The sequence below is a fragment of the Diorhabda carinulata genome, chromosome 9 (genome assembly GCF_026250575.1).
Source record: "Diorhabda carinulata isolate Delta chromosome 9, icDioCari1.1, whole genome shotgun sequence".
Classification (NCBI taxonomy): Eukaryota; Metazoa; Arthropoda; class Insecta; order Coleoptera; family Chrysomelidae; genus Diorhabda; species Diorhabda carinulata.
In genome coordinates, this window is record NC_079468.1 from 1969062 (window position 1) to 1985153 (window position 16092).

The window sequence follows — 16092 nt, forward strand, 5'->3', positions numbered from 1 at the left end:
GATAGGAAGCAATCAGCAAAATAGAAAAGCATTTTCGTCAACTCGGTCATGTAAGATACTTGAAAAAGTAGCTGCCAGTACAGTAAGTGATGACACCAAGTTGGATATTAGACTTGATTTAGAAGAAAACCCTTGGGTTCTGGTCGAAAAGCAGTCCCAAGTCTTCAACGTTAGTCATGCATCAATTTCCAGAGATCTTCGTCTTCTATTTTTGTTCTGGGTGTTACAGGTTTCGTCATCTGCTAAGTGTAGCGTCTTTAGTCCTTGAAAAAGAGAGTTTTTTCAAGAAATGGTTGATCTGTTTCGATAGGAAGCAATCAGCAAAATAGAAAAGCATTTTCGTCAACTCGGTCATGTAAGATACTTGAAAAAGTAGCTGCCAGTACAGTAAGTGATGACACCAAGTTGGATATTAGACTTGATTTTGAAGAAAACCCTTGGGTTCTGGTCGATAAGCAGTCCCAAGTCTTCAACGTTAGTCATGCATCAATTTCCAGAGATCTTCGTCTTCTATTTTTGTTCTGGGTGTTACAGGTTTCGTCATCTGCTAAGTCTAGCGTTTTCAGGTGTTTGTTGAGGCGACAGTGCCCCGATGGAACTCCTGTTAATATTCGTAGATTAGGTTACTACATACTCTAGTTATAATGTCCCAGAAGTGTCTCAACCCCCGTAGGTTGGCCCAATAATTGGTTTTGCACCAATCTACCTTCTTTTCCAATACTTCTTCCATTGTTCTGTAGCTGATACCCCAGAAGGGTTCGGGTCCAATGAAGGGCTTGTCTGCCCCCGCTTTAACGAGCTTATCAGCTAAAAATGTTAATGTTTGGGCAGTTTTTTCATTATTCGTATAGGACAGAATTTAACCGCGACAAACTGTATAATGATATTCGTTCTGAACCAATAAATTTCCGTTTCTGTCGACATATTGATTGTTTTATGTTTTAGATACATACTGGAATTAATTAAAAAAGGTTGGAAACACGATTTAAATGAAAGTGATTTATTTGGATTGCCCGAACGATGTAAATCAAAAAGGAACGGGGAAATCGCGTTGAAAAAATGGCAGGAAAATACTTCGCTATTGAAATTATCGTTGAACAAATTTGCGGCATTTTATATTTTATTATCTCTGGCGCATATCATTTGGACGGAAGTACGAAGGTAATTATTGCCGTTTCGACGGTTTTGCGTCTCATCAGAGCGGCGTAACAATAAGTTTCTTCACTCAATCGACACTCAATCTTTTATTTCAGCGTTTTACGGCCTTACGGAATCAGCAAATTGATATCTTTCTTCGACAAAAACCAAAGATCGATATCGGAAACGGAAGCATACTATTGCGCCAGCATAGTGATCTTCATGAAATTTTTCCAATTCATATTCCAATCGAACATTCAAATATTCGAAGTCAAATTTTTATTACAAATAAAAACAACGTTGCAATCTCTACTTTACGATAAAATGTTAAAATTATCGTCCACGTCTGTTTCGGATACGAATTCCGGTAACCTAATCACAGTAATGACTAAAGATATATCGATTATCGAAGGAAATCTTTGGGTGGTTAAGGATTTCGTCATATTCCTCGTTCAAACTACGACTGTGTTTTATTTGCTGTGGAAAAAACTCGGCAACGCCGCTTTTATAGCGGTGGGAATGTTCGCGTTAGCCTTACCCGTACAAGGTAAGTCCTGCTACTATCATTCTGCTTAATCTACGTGAAACTCTTTTCTTCTTATTCTTCCTTCTTGTATGGTTGGTTTTAAAACGGTTTCTTCTTCAGTTTCGACCTCCTGGATGTCTTTCGTGGTCTCTTCTTCGCCATCATCATCACCATCATCATCATCATCATCATCAACAAGCCTTTCAATCGCATGTGGATTATGGCTTCGTTTGTTTTGGCTACTTTTGGCTGCTTTTTTTGATATTTTCCATTCTTTTCTTCTTACTCGGTCCAATGTTTTTCCCGAGCTTCGCCTGAAAGCCTCTGGTCTTCAAAAATTGTCTCGTTTTTGATGTATAAGTCATTGTCGCTTTGTAAGTTCGTTTCTTCGTATCCGAAGACACCCCTCGACCTTATCTGCTCTAACTATTCGTCCTCTGTCTTCTCCTTCTACGTCTCCGTAACTGGTTCAGTCAATATTCAAAAATCGGTTGGATCAGCTGTAATACCAGGTCGTTTGTAAACGAGTTTAAACCTGTTGGGTGGTCGTTCGATCTGATCGCCAAAAGGACCCGCCAGATGTCGCGCGGATTTCAGTTTCTCGAGGTTAAAGTGATGATAAAGCGGTTGGTCAACTTTCTTTAGCTTTGGTGGGTGGTTCATAGCTGAATCTTTTTGGCGGGATATATAACGGATGCTTATTTATGTTTCAAGGTTTTCTGTGCGCGTTAATAAGTAAATTGAGGCTCAAAGTGGGACGAAATTCCGACGAAAGACTGCAAATAACGCAAGAGACTCTATCTGCCATTAGAGTAATCAAAATGTACGCGTGGGAAACTTTTTTTATCGGGAAAATATCGGAAGCTAGAAAGTAGGTAACATTATTATTATTATCTAATGTTTTTATGATCTATTTTTGTTTTCTTTCGAGTTATTCGAATCAGTTTCTCTTCGACAATAATCCCTTAACGCGTTTTCGTACCAAAATCCTTGATGTCGTCCTTCCGAAACCTTTAAATCTCGTCGAAATCGTTTCCATTAAATCCACGTTTAGAATCAACAAGATAATTCGTCGTTTGAGCCTCAGATGGGGTTAATAATCAAATTGGACGCCACCAGCTTCTTAAAAAAGAAGCGGAGAAGCTATGGAGGTTAGAAATCCTGCATCAGGACCTCAAATCTGAAAAAAATGAGACAGCTTCGAATAAAATCGACTTGAGAAACTTATTCGGTCCATGAAAAAGTAATTCGAAGCAATTTTTCATATTTATGATGGATAAAATGGTAAAGAAAATGTCCACTAACGTATAACGAGTTAAAATTAGTCGAAAGGATATTTTTTTGTGAAGCTGGAAAATTTACGTGGCACAAAAAGCTTCTAGCAAAAAATTTCTATGAAAAATTCGGTAAACGGTCGTCCAGTACGCGGCGCGTCGGTAACAGAGCCCGTTTTTAACAATTTAGAGAGTGCGTTGCCGGATTTATGCCGGATTTTATTTTTTTGAGCTAATTTGGTACCGAAATAGGCTAATATTGAGAATATGTTTGCAATCTCTTGATATTTATGTTCGATTTTAGGAAAGAATTGGCGGCGCTATTGAAAATGGTCTTTATCAATTTTCTAATAGTAATAATCGGTATTTTTTTGTCTTCCCTCGTATTTCTCGCGCTGATATTGTCGTACATCTGGTTGGGCAACGAAACCAACACCGAACTTATTTTTTACGTTCAAAGTTTATTCCACGAAATCACAATGGCGATGGGCATAATGATTCCCTTAAATATGGGCAGAACGGCGGAGCTGGTAGCGTCTTTAAATAGAATAAACGCAGTGTTCGGATGCCAAGAGATCTCTAAAATAGAGAGGATTTATAAAGAGGCCCTTATAGATATAAATAATGTTACTGTGGAAGTGAAAGATAAGAAAGTTCTTGATGATGTATCTTTAAAGATCTCGAAACCAGGATTACATGTTATTACGGGCGTGGTTGGAGCCGGGAAAAGCTCCATTTTTAAGGTTATTATCGGACTCCATCATTTATCGGAAGGTAAGTGTGACAACACCGCATCTAGATGGATTACGCTAATTTTTCCCATTTCTCTAAATTTAGGACAAAAAATATCTTTGGCAACACAGCGTTATGGTAATTTTTTTTTCATTTCATTTCATTAAATCTTCACATTCGGAGAAAATTTACGTTTGGCAACGTTTTACGAGCATCATCTGGTTATCAGAGATTACAATTAGATTTGGCAACAACCAAAACACTTTCTTTTATCCATATAAGAGAAAAAAACAGTTTGACAACGTCGCAATCGTCGTATGTTTCAGTATGAAATATTTTGTGCGGTATACAACTGTTTGAAACTTGGCAACACCCTAATCTCAGTTTGTTACAGTTTGCTACAATCATATGTTTCAGTATAACAAAAATTTTTTTTCCCAAATCTTGAAGAAAATGTATTTGGCATCATTGCAATAGCTAAGTTTCTGTTTGACATTTGGCAACACTTAAATTCTTATGTATACTATTTTAAGAATCCTTTTATTCTCTTTATAAAGAAAAAACTTTCGCCAGTTTCGCCAAGATTATTCATTTTTCCCCAGATCCAGGTAAAAACTACTTTTGGCGTCGCCACAATTTTTAACTATTTCTATTTAAGCATTTGGCAACACTCAAATCGAATTTGTTCTTTTTTCTTTACCCATATTTGGCTACAAACTACTTTTGGCAACATCACAATATTCATATTTTTTTCCTTTTTCCCTTGATAAGTAAAAAAAAAACAGATTTGGCAACACCGCCATTGTTGTATGTTTCGGTATCTTCTATTTCCTCAGATTTAGGTACAAACTACTTTTGGCAACATCACAATATTCAAATTTTTTTCCTTTTCCACTTGATAAGTAAAAAAACAGATTTGACAACACCGCCATTGTTATATGTTTCAATTTGACAACTTCTATTTCCCTAGATTTGGGTACAAACTACTTTTGACAACACCGCAGTATTCATAATTTTTTTCCTTTTTCCCAGATTAAGGAAAAAAAAAAAGATTTGACAACGCCCCCATCGTTATATGTGTCGGATTGACATCTCCAGATAAGGAGAGAAAAAAACAGATCCGACAACGTCGCCATTGTTATATGTTTCCGATTCACAATTTTTATTTCCCCAAATTTGGGTATAAAGTACGTTTGGCATCACTGCAGTTTTCATATATTTCTTTGTAAATATTTGATGACACTAAATGCATCGAAATGTCAATAATATGTGTATAACAATTCGTTAAATTCTCGACATATATAAAAAATACACGTTTGGCAACATCGCAGCGTCGATTTTTTCGTTTTCTAAAGCTGGTCCAAACTTTCCCTGAACTATTTTCCTAATTGATTTGCATATATTAAAAAATTGTATATCTATTCATGATTATAGGATATGAAAAAATCAATTTTCTACAGTTTCTTCTTCTTTTTTAACGAAACTTGTTTCTAGATTCGATTTTATTTGTAATTGCAATAAAATTTTCTAAAACAACTTTCTCTGGAATCACTAAAAACCTCATAAAACTCTTTCACTTTAAACCGTCGCATTTAAGGCGGAATTTTATTTATGAAATGAAAATTTCAAATAAATTTGCCAGTTTGTATAATTTCCCTTAACAACTGGTAACAGGCAGTAGCCCGCCGTTACCACTGAACAAAACAAAATTTATTTAAATTAGCCTGTCAACATCCACTTCGGGAAAAAAAATACTAACGATTATTTTCCTTGAAACAACGGAAGGAAAAGAACTTTATATAAAAGAATGTGTTTTTGTTTAGCTGCTAATAATATTTTCCACACACTAGGAAATTTCAAATTAAAAATTCCGTGGGAATCTGTGCTACTACACACACACATTAACTAAATCTATGCTGCTCAATTATAAAGAAAAAAACGTTAAATTTGGGTAAAGATTTTGGGTTTATCATTAGTTATATATTTCCATATGTGCCTATGTGTGCTAAAGAAATTATTCAAGGTCAAGTGTCAAAAATTTTTTAACCTATTTATTATATACCTATCGTAACTTTCCATCTTTAAAACACGATATCTCAAAAATGGCGATTCTTAGCTAAAAAAGTATAAGAACAGTTTTTGTAGACATTTTTTTTATCTACTATTTTTGTCTTATCTATTTTTTCGATACAACTTAACACTTTATGTAAAAAATCGAAAAAAAAAACACCAAAAATTTGATATTTGAGTTTGAATTACTTTTTTGGTACAAGCGGGATTGATGCGACCATTGCGGGAAAGCAAATTAAGTTAGGTTATGTTAGATTTAGGTTAGGTTAGATTTAGGTTTAAAAAATAACAAGCAACTACATTTATCTTATCTTATCACAACTTGTTTTCGAGATATGAATGTGGATGTCAGAGAATATATATTTTTTGAAGGTTATTGTAAACTTGGAGGGAGTATATCGTTCGCAGCGCAGGAACCTTGGTTGTTCCCATCAACCATTAAAAACAACATCTTGTTTGGTGAAAAATACGACAAAGGTCGTTACGAAGAGATTCTAAAAATCTGCGGACTCGATTACGATTTGTCCTTCTTGAAAAACGGCGACGAGACAATTATCGCAGAAGCCGGAATCAATTTAAGCAAAGGACAACAAGCTAGGATCAATTTAGCTAGATGCGTTTATAAAAAAAGTGACATTTATTTATTGGACGATCCTCTAAATGCTTTGGATGCTAATGTACAAGATGTTATTTTCACCGAGTGTATTCAGAAGTTTTTGAAAGACAAAATTTGTATTTTGATATCTCAAAATCCAAAACATATTAACCAAGCTGATGATATATTTACGTTGAGTCATGGAAAGTTGGTAAGTAATATTCACCATTTATATAAATACGTATTAGCATCGAAATCAATCAGTACCAAAACAACAGTGAACGTGAACCTGATGACTTTCCGAACATTCTGATTTTGACCGAGTTAAACCGAAAAGACTTTAAATCGCCAATTCAATCATCTTTAATATACAAAATTTTTTATATTACGTAATCTATTTGAGGAGGGCAAAGAGAAGAAATAGTATCTCATATGGGAGAAAAGTTGAAAACGAGTCCTGCTTTATACGATAAATAACAATTAAAAACCAAAATGGCGCTGCGCAGACAGGTTATTGTATGAAACAAAAATTATATTAAATTTTTTACTCGGTATACTTCAATTCATCTACAATTACTAATAGAAGAATTGAAGTATGTCGAGTAAAAAAATTAATATAATTTTTAACTCAATCAGTTGTACAAAAGTGTAAAAACAGAGTATAAATAATATTCGACGCTTCCTTTTGAATCAACCCTGATGCTAATATCTAATTCTACATACATTTTTCATATACAGAGATTCTCCCTACACTTCATAGTTTATGAGTGGATTCATGAGCGTTACAATTTTTTTTAAATACATTAAATCCTGTTCAAACTTAAAACACTTACCTAGGTTGTTTAAAGTGGACGAAAAAACTCCATTCAGTCACAATTATTCATTAAAATAAGCACAGTAATTTCTTGAAACTGAATATTTTTGACACTACACACTTTTTTCAATTGACATTAGATGTATATTTCATGTTTAAGATTAATTAGTTTAAACTTAATTGCTCATTCTTTATAACACACACCATTCTTTTATGTCAACTGTACGTTGAGTTGATCCCTGTCGAACATCTCGCTCAGAGCACGTGTGAATCACGTGGCACTTCACGATGTGATTGGTTGTCAATCATCTCTATTAAGCGCCATTATAATTGAAGGGGAAATATTTGGCGCGTAATCCTAACATAACATTAGAACGCTTTCGTAGATTACAATATTATTCAAGCGGGTATTAATTAAGATTATGTTAAATGTTTTTCGTTCTATTTTTGGATTTAATTCAAATCACTTATAACTGTGTTTTCTCTCGATATTGTGATCGGTTTTGTGTTTATGCCAATGATTTCGAAGATGGAGTAGAAATCTACAGTACAAAAGAAATAATTAGCCTAGGAAAAATTGAAGCCAGTTAACAGACGGTTTTTTCAGGTAGGAGATACCGAAACTTTCTATCCATCATGTGATATAGTTGAAACATTAAATGATGTAGTTGATAAGCATAGGGAATTAAGTACGATCGTTACTGATCAAAATGAAGATAGTAGATACGCTGATGAAAATTTATATAAAGAAATTAATAATTCTGGAAAAATTAGTGCCGATGTTTATAAATCGTATTTGAAATTTGGAGGAGGATATTTGTTTTTCGCTTCGATTATGATTGTTTTTACTATGAGAGAAGGGTCGCACTTTGTTGGAGAAAAAATTAAAACAAAATGGTGAGTAGCTTATATTTATTTATTTGTATTAAAAATTATAACCAAATATTTTGTGCCAGCATCTTATTTTACAGTTATTTTTAGTGGGTTTGGTTTTATATACTTTAAATTGTTTAATTGAAAAATAAAAGTAATTGTTAATTATAATAAAATCTTGTATTTACTCAGGTAGTTCAAAAACTTTTCGTCTCATGAAAACTAATAGTCATGCTGCTATTATCCACATAGTACAAAGTGAACAGTAATTTATAATACAAGTTATCTCGATATATTTACGAGGGGATAGTACCTTAGTCCCTTTATTAATTATTTAAATAAGTATAATTGAATTTTCATTAGTCCGGGAGCTTAGCTTGCGAACAAAACTTAGAACAATTTTTTAGATATACAGATAGTACAGTGAAAATACAAAAATCGATTTGATATTTTATGGAAATATAGAGGAAATGCTTTTTGAGAAGTTGGGGTTTTCAAATTTAGGAAAGTCAAAATGGTGGTTCAAAATTTTGCCATTACTTTGACGTTCGTTATTTTAGCTTGTAATTATTGTATAATGAAAGTTTTTTTTTCAAAATGTGTATTTTATGAGTGTTTTTTGTTTTATAATCTAAATTAGAAGTCAAAATTGATTTTTCAACTATAAAATTCGAAAAAACTAGAAAGATTTATAATTTTTTTTTTAGTTTAAGAGGTAATAATATTTGTAAATAAAATTTTGTTGATATTTTTTTCAAACTACACATTTTTTATCTCGATTGCAGCAAACTGCGTCTCAAAATTGTTAATATTCACAAAATTGAGCAAATATTGAAAAAAACTCAAGTTTACACGTCCGCCATTTTGAATTTTTAAAATTAGTAAACACCAATTTTTCCAGAAACATTTCCTCTACGTCCCCACACAATATCGATTTGATATCATTATTTTTACTGTAAAATTTTTATAAATCTAAAAATTTTCAAAAAATTGAGGATTAAAAATTTTTTTTGGGTATCTATTTTCCACATTTTATTGAACTACAATTATTTTTCCAGGATAGATCTTCAAGCAACCAACAGCACCACTTATCTACTTCTCTTGGGCGGACCATACGACAAAGAAGACTGCTTAAAGCTATACACTATAGTCGTACTCATAACCTCAATGTTCACTTTGATAAATCTCTATATTTTATTGAGATTCTGCAGAAACGCTTCTTATAACGTTCACAAAGCTATGATCAACCGTATATTAACGTCAGTTATGACGTTTTTTGATACTAACTATTTGGGAAACGTCGTAAACAGATTTTCTTATGATTTGAATATCATCGACGAGAAACTCCCCACTTTATTCCTGCACTTACTTAGGGTAAGTACTCTTAAAAAAAAAACTCCTAATTTCTTTTGAATTTTCACAATCTTACCCTGCGTGGATCCTGCTACTACTGCTTTAGCTACAAAGGCAACTCTAATAAATTCGATTTCAACTGGTACTGAACCGCATCAGCATCATCCTCACTCAGTTAGAACGTTCTGACACACCACCAAGAACCATTCATACCCAGTAAAGTACATAGTACTATTCTGAAGAGAAGAAGAGGACAGCTAAACACTTATATACACCTCAAAGAAGTAGGTTTAGATTGGAGGATGATGGGATGTTCTTCCCGGAAGGATTCGTTGTTTGATGAGTGAATTCTGAAAGGATCTATTGTGGGTGTGAAGAATTTAGAGCAATTTATTGACATGCTATCATATTTTCGTTGTGGTTCAATGTTCAAAGTGCTATCACACATAAATATGTCAACATTTTATATTGGTATCAAAAAAAAACTTCAAGAAAATATCAATTTCGCAAATTGTGGGTCTTTAATGTGAAGAAAAACTAGTCAAAAGTCAATCGCGGTTAATCTGCCGCGTACGAACCGTCGGTATGTATACCGTATCGTGTGAGCGGGCTCTAACGATTCATTATTTAAACGCGTGTCAGAGTTTTAATTTTTTTTATCCAAATCATTGCGCGAATTTATGTTAAATTATTTTATTGATTTCGTTGTTCGAGGCAATTAACAGTACGGCTGTTTTCCAGGTGGCATTTTTCTGCTTAGGGAGCATCGTTCTTATAGCAACAGTTAACTGGATATTTCTTTTCCCTTCTGTAATTTTCATCGTCCTGGTCGTGATATTTAGGATCCTCTATATTAAAACAGCACGTAATTTGAAAAGGCTGGAGGCGGCAAGTGAGTATAATTCATTTTTTACAAATTAAATTTGTGAGAGTCGCTTTGAATTTGGTCGGAGGACGAAGGGGGGACTAATCGATTAATTTTTTCGATGAAAAACTCCAAATTATCACGTGATTTGTTGATGATAAACATTGTATCAGTTTTTTTGTATGTATTTCGGTGTATCTATTCAAAAATATTCGGAGCCACGTCAGATTTAGTTGAAAAATGACTTTTCTATTGACAGCTGATGTGTGGAACTAACCTCACTTTTAAGTGAAGCTTTTTGGGGAATTTTGGAAATCTCTTTCATTTTGGATCGTACAAAAAAATTATATTTATCAAAATTGTAGGAATTTTTATGCTCTACAACATGATGAAAACATATTTCCAAAAAGAAATTGTTTAACCTGTAAATTGTCAAATATTGATTGAAATTTGTTTTAGGGATGCGCCAGGAATAGTGGAAATGATATAATCAAATTGAAAATGTATGAAAATATAAAAGAAACGTTCCTTAAAAATTTTCAAAATTCAAAATGGCGGCTCAAAATTCCTTACGTGCGAATTTTTTTTTCGTGTGGAACTAACCTCACTTTTAAGTGAAGCTTTTAAGCACTGTTTGGGGAATTTTGGAAATCTCTTTCATTTTGGATCGTACAAAAAAATTATATTTATCAAAATTGTAGGAATTTTTATGCTCTACAACATGATGAAAACATATTTCCGAAAAAAAATTGTTTAACCTCTAAATTGTGAAATATTGATTGAAAATTTGTTTTAGGGATGCGCCAGGAATAGTGGAAATGATATAATCAAATTGATAATGTATGAAAATATAAAAGAAATGTTCCTTAAAAATTTTTAAAATTCAAAATGGCGGCTCAAAATTCCTTTTTTTTCAAAATGTGTGTTTTTTGAAAGCCTATCCAACTATGATTCACACCGAGACTTGAAATAAATTTTTCAATAATAAATTTCGAAAAAATTTTTTTAGATTATCCATTACAAATAAATTGTTACAAAAATCGTTTATACTGTATATTAAACTACATTTTTCCCTCTGTAGATTGCAGAAAACCGCGTCTCAAAATTGCTAATATTAATGAAATTATCAGCGAAAGAAAAATATATATTCAAATTCAGTTTACGCGGCCGCCATTTTGAATATTCAAAATTTCAAAACGCCAACTTATTCAAAAAGATTTTCTTTATATTTACGTATAATATCAATTTGATTATGTCATTTTTATAATACCTGAAACATAAATAAAAAAAATTTCAAATTCGTTATCAATTTACAAAAAATCGGGGGTTGAACAATTTTTTTTGGAAATCTAGTATTGTCATGTTGTAGAGCACAAAATTTCCTACAATTTTGATATGAACAATTTTCTTGTACGAGCAAAAATGAAAGAAATATCACCGTAAACGAATCAAATGTCGAGTTTCCCGAATAATGGAAATTGGAATTTATTAGAAAATTCGAGATAATACTTATAATATCTCGTTTTCGAAAATAATCATCACAAATAAATAAAAACACGAATTATATTAGAAAATTTGAAAAAGTGAGGTTAGTTCGACACTAAACCAAACATTAGTTGATAGAAAAATTATTTTTCGACTGCAAGCTTCATTGGAATTCATTTTCAGTACCATATACTTCTTTTGGTCTGTTTATAAATTCAATTCAAACGTTTTCTCTAAAAAAATCCCTACAAATGAAATCTGGTATTCATTGGTATGGTTCTGGGTCAATTAAACCACCACGGTATCAAAAATCCAATCAAATTCTTAACGATTAAAAAGCAAGCGATTGTTTCACTTCGAATATTTATTTCTCTTTGCAAATAGCTTCTCCATAGCTGGTTTGTTAGCGAAGAAACCCGATAGTAATTTACTCTCGACAACGTTAATTAATGAAATTATATTTCCAGCTAGGAGCCCTTTAGTGGGCCACATTAATTCTACCCTCGAAGGTTTGTCAACTATCAGGGCGTTTGACGCCGAAAAAATGCTGACAGATGAATTTTATCGACATCAAGATTTGTATTCGTCGGCAGTTTTCACAACCAAATTGTCCCATGCCGGTCTTGGGTTTTATATGGGAACACTAAGCGCGACCTTTTCTACCATTATCATAGCCAAATTTTTGTTCTTTCCAGACGGTGAGTCACTTAATTTTCCACTATTTATATTCTTATTTCCATCGAAATGTTCACTGCCATAAAATATATTTTCAACGGGGAAAACTCATAATTTTGTTTGGGTTTGTAGAAAAAATAACGTACATAACTAGATAGAAAGTAATTTTCTCATAAAACCGTGTTAACTGTAGTATTCTCAACTGCTACTGGTTCGACTTGTTTTCATCGGCGATTTTTTTCATTCTTAAGTCGTCGACACGATTTTCAAATACTCAATTTACTAATTTCATAAATTCACATTATTATCCTTATCAGTTCGCCAGGATAACGTTAAATGGTGTCTTTGGATTTTAATTTTACAGAATTTCAACGATCTGTCGGACTAAAATATTGCACCATCGTCAAAAATCGATGAAATAATACGAATTTCTTCAGTTAGTATTATTATCACTGCCAGGTTCATCAGGATGGTATCCGAAGGATCTTTAGACTCGATTTGTACTGATTGCTAACTATATAACGAATGGATAATGTTGCACAGTCATCAATAATCGATAAAGTAAACTAATTTCATAAATTCGTATCATTATCTTCATCAGGAACATCAAAATTGTTAGTAATACAACCAATGGACTCGGGTTTTGTCGTCCTTGGACGTTCTGGTAGATCAAAATGATGCAGGACCGTCAAGAATAGATGGAAACATACTAATTTCATAAATTCGTATCATTATCTTCATCAGGAACATCAAAATTGTTAGTAATACAACCAATGGACTCGGGTTTTGTCGTCCTTGGACGTTCTGGTAGATCAAAATGATGCAGGACCGTCAAGAATAGATGGAAACATACTAATTTCATAAATTCGTATCATCATCTTCATCAGGAACATCAGGATTGTTAGTAATACAATCAATGGACTCGAGTTTTGTCGTCCTTGGACGTTCTGGTAGATCAAAATGATGCAGGACCGTCAAGAATCGATGGAAACACACTAATTTCGTAAATTCGTATCATTATCTTCATCAGGAACATCAGGATTGTTAGTAATACAATCCATGGACTTGAGTTTTGCCGTCTTTGGACGTTCTGGTATATCAAAATGATGCAGGACCGTCAAGAATCCATGGAAACACACTAATTTCGTAAATTCGTATCATTATCTTCATCAGGAACATCAGGATTGTTAGTAATACAATCCATGGACTAGAGTTTTGCCGTCCTTGGACGTTCTGGTAGATCAAAATGATGCAGGACCGTCAAGAATCGATGGAAACACACTAATTTCATAAATTCGTATCATTATCTTCATCAGGAACATCAGGATTGTTAGTAATACAATCCATGGACTAGAGTTTTGCCGTCCTTGGACGTTCTGGTAGATCAAAATGATGCAGGACCGTCAAGAATCGATGGAAACACACTAATTTCATAAATTCGTATCATTATCTTCATCAGGAACATCAGGATTGTTAGTAATACAATCCATGGACTAGAGTTTTGCCGTCCTTGGACGTTCTGGTAGATCAAAATGATGCAGGACCGTCAAGAATCGATGGAAACACACTAATTTCGTAAATTCGTATCATTATCTTCATCAGGAACATCAGGATTGTTAGTAATACAATCCATGGACTAGAGTTTTGCCGTCCTTGGACGTTCTGGTAGATCAAAATGATGCAGGACCGTCAAGAATCGATGGAAACACACTAATTTCATAAATTCGTATCATTATCTTCATCAGGAACTTCAGGATTGTTAGTAATACAATCAATGGACTCGAGTTTTGTCGTCCTTGGACGTTCTGGTAGATCAAAATGATGCAGGACCGTCAAGAATCGATGGAAACACACTAATTTCGTAAATTCGTATCATTATCTTCATCAGGAACATCAGGATTGTTAGTAATACAATCCATGGACTAGAGTTTTGCCGTCCTTGGACGTTCTGGTAGATCAAAATGATGCAGGACCGTCAAGAATCGATGGAAACACACTAATTTCATAAATTCGTATCATTATCTTCATCAGGAACATCAGGATTGTTAATAATACAATCAATGGAATCGAGTTTTGTCGTCCTTGGACGTTCTGGTAGATCAAAATGATGCAGGACCGTCAAGAATCGATGGAAACATACTAATTTCATAAATTCGTATCATAATCTTCATCAGGAACATCAGGATTGTTAGTAATACAATCAATGGACTCGAGTTTTGTCGTCCTTGGACGTTCTGGTAGATCAAAATGATGCAGGACCGTCAAGAATCCATGGAAACACACTAATTTCGTAAATTCGTATCATTATCTTCATCAGGAACATCAGGATGGTTAGTAATACAATCAATGGACTCGAGTTTTGTCGTCCTTGGACGTTCTGGTAGATCAAAATGATGCAGGACCGTCAAGAATCCATGGAAACACACTAATTTCGTAAATTCGTATCATTATCTTCATCAGGAACTTCAGGATTGTTAGTAATACAATCCATGGACTAGAGTTTTGCCGTCCTTTGACGTTCTGGTAGATCAAAATGATGCAGGACCGTCAAGAATCGATGGAAACACACTAATTTCGTAAATTCGTATCATTATCTTCATCAGGAACATCAGGATGGTTAGTAATACAATCAATGGACTCGAGTTTTGTCGTCCTTGGACGTTCTGGTAGATCAAAATGATGCAGGACCGTCAAGAATCGATGGAAACATACTAATTTCGTAAATTCGTATCATTATCTTCATCAGGAACTTCAGGATTGTTAGTAATACAATCCATGGACTAGAGTTTTGCCGTCCTTGGACGTTCTGGTAGATCAAAATGATGCAGGACCGTCAAGAATCGATGGAAACATACTAATTTCATAAATTCGTATCATTATCTTCATCAGGAACATCAGGATGGTTAGTAATACAATCAATGGACTCGAGTTTTGTCGTCCTTGGACGTTCTGGTAGATCAAAATGATGCAGGACCGTCAAGAATCGATGGAAACATACTAATTTCGTAAATTCGTATCATTATCTTCATCAGGAACTTCAGGATTGTTAGTAATACAATCAATGGACTAGAGTTTTGCCGTCCTTGGACGTTCTGGTAGATCAAAATGATGCAGGACCGTCAAGAATCGATGGAAACACACTAATTTCATAAATTCGTATCATTATCTTCATCAGGAACATCAGGATTGTTAGTAATACAATCCATGGACTAGAGTTTTGCCGTCCTTGGACGTTCTGGTAGATCAAAATGATGCAAGACCGTCAAGAATCGATGGAAACACACTAATTTCATAAATTCGTATCATTATCTTCATCAGGAACATCAGGATTGTTAGTAATACAATCCATGGACTAGAGTTTTGCCGTCCTTGGACGTTCTGGTAGATCAAAATGATGCAGGACCGTCAAGAATCGATGGAAACACACTAATTTCATAAATTCGTATCATTATCTTCATCAGGAACATCAGGATTGTTAGTAATACAATCCATGGACTAGAGTTTTGCCGTCCTTGGACGTTCTGGTAGATCAAAATGATGCAGGACCGTCAAGAATCGATGGAAACACACTAATTTCGTAAATTCGTATCATTATCTTCATCAGGAACATCAGGATTGTTAGTAATACAATCCATGGACTAGAGTTTTGCCGTCCTTGGACGTTCTGGTAGATCAAAATGATGCAGGACCGTC

At 33.9% G+C, this 16092-nt stretch overlaps 1 protein-coding gene across 2 annotated transcripts in view; it reads left to right on the plus strand.

The window, feature by feature from the left end:
* Positions 1–16092, plus strand: part of LOC130897768 (probable multidrug resistance-associated protein lethal(2)03659) — a 43784-nt gene that overhangs the window by 21393 nt on the left and 6299 nt on the right. For both annotated transcript variants that reach the window (XM_057806658.1, XM_057806659.1), the window contains exons 3-11: positions 946–1161; positions 1254–1684; positions 2378–2534; positions 3242–3711; positions 6112–6545; positions 7756–8045; positions 9080–9395; positions 10116–10266; positions 12192–12422. In XM_057806658.1, the coding sequence (XP_057662641.1) occupies positions 946–1161; positions 1254–1684; positions 2378–2534; positions 3242–3711; positions 6112–6545; positions 7756–8045; positions 9080–9395; positions 10116–10266; positions 12192–12422 (2696 nt within the window). The remainder of the gene's footprint in view (positions 1–945; positions 1162–1253; positions 1685–2377; positions 2535–3241; positions 3712–6111; positions 6546–7755; positions 8046–9079; positions 9396–10115; positions 10267–12191; positions 12423–16092) is intronic.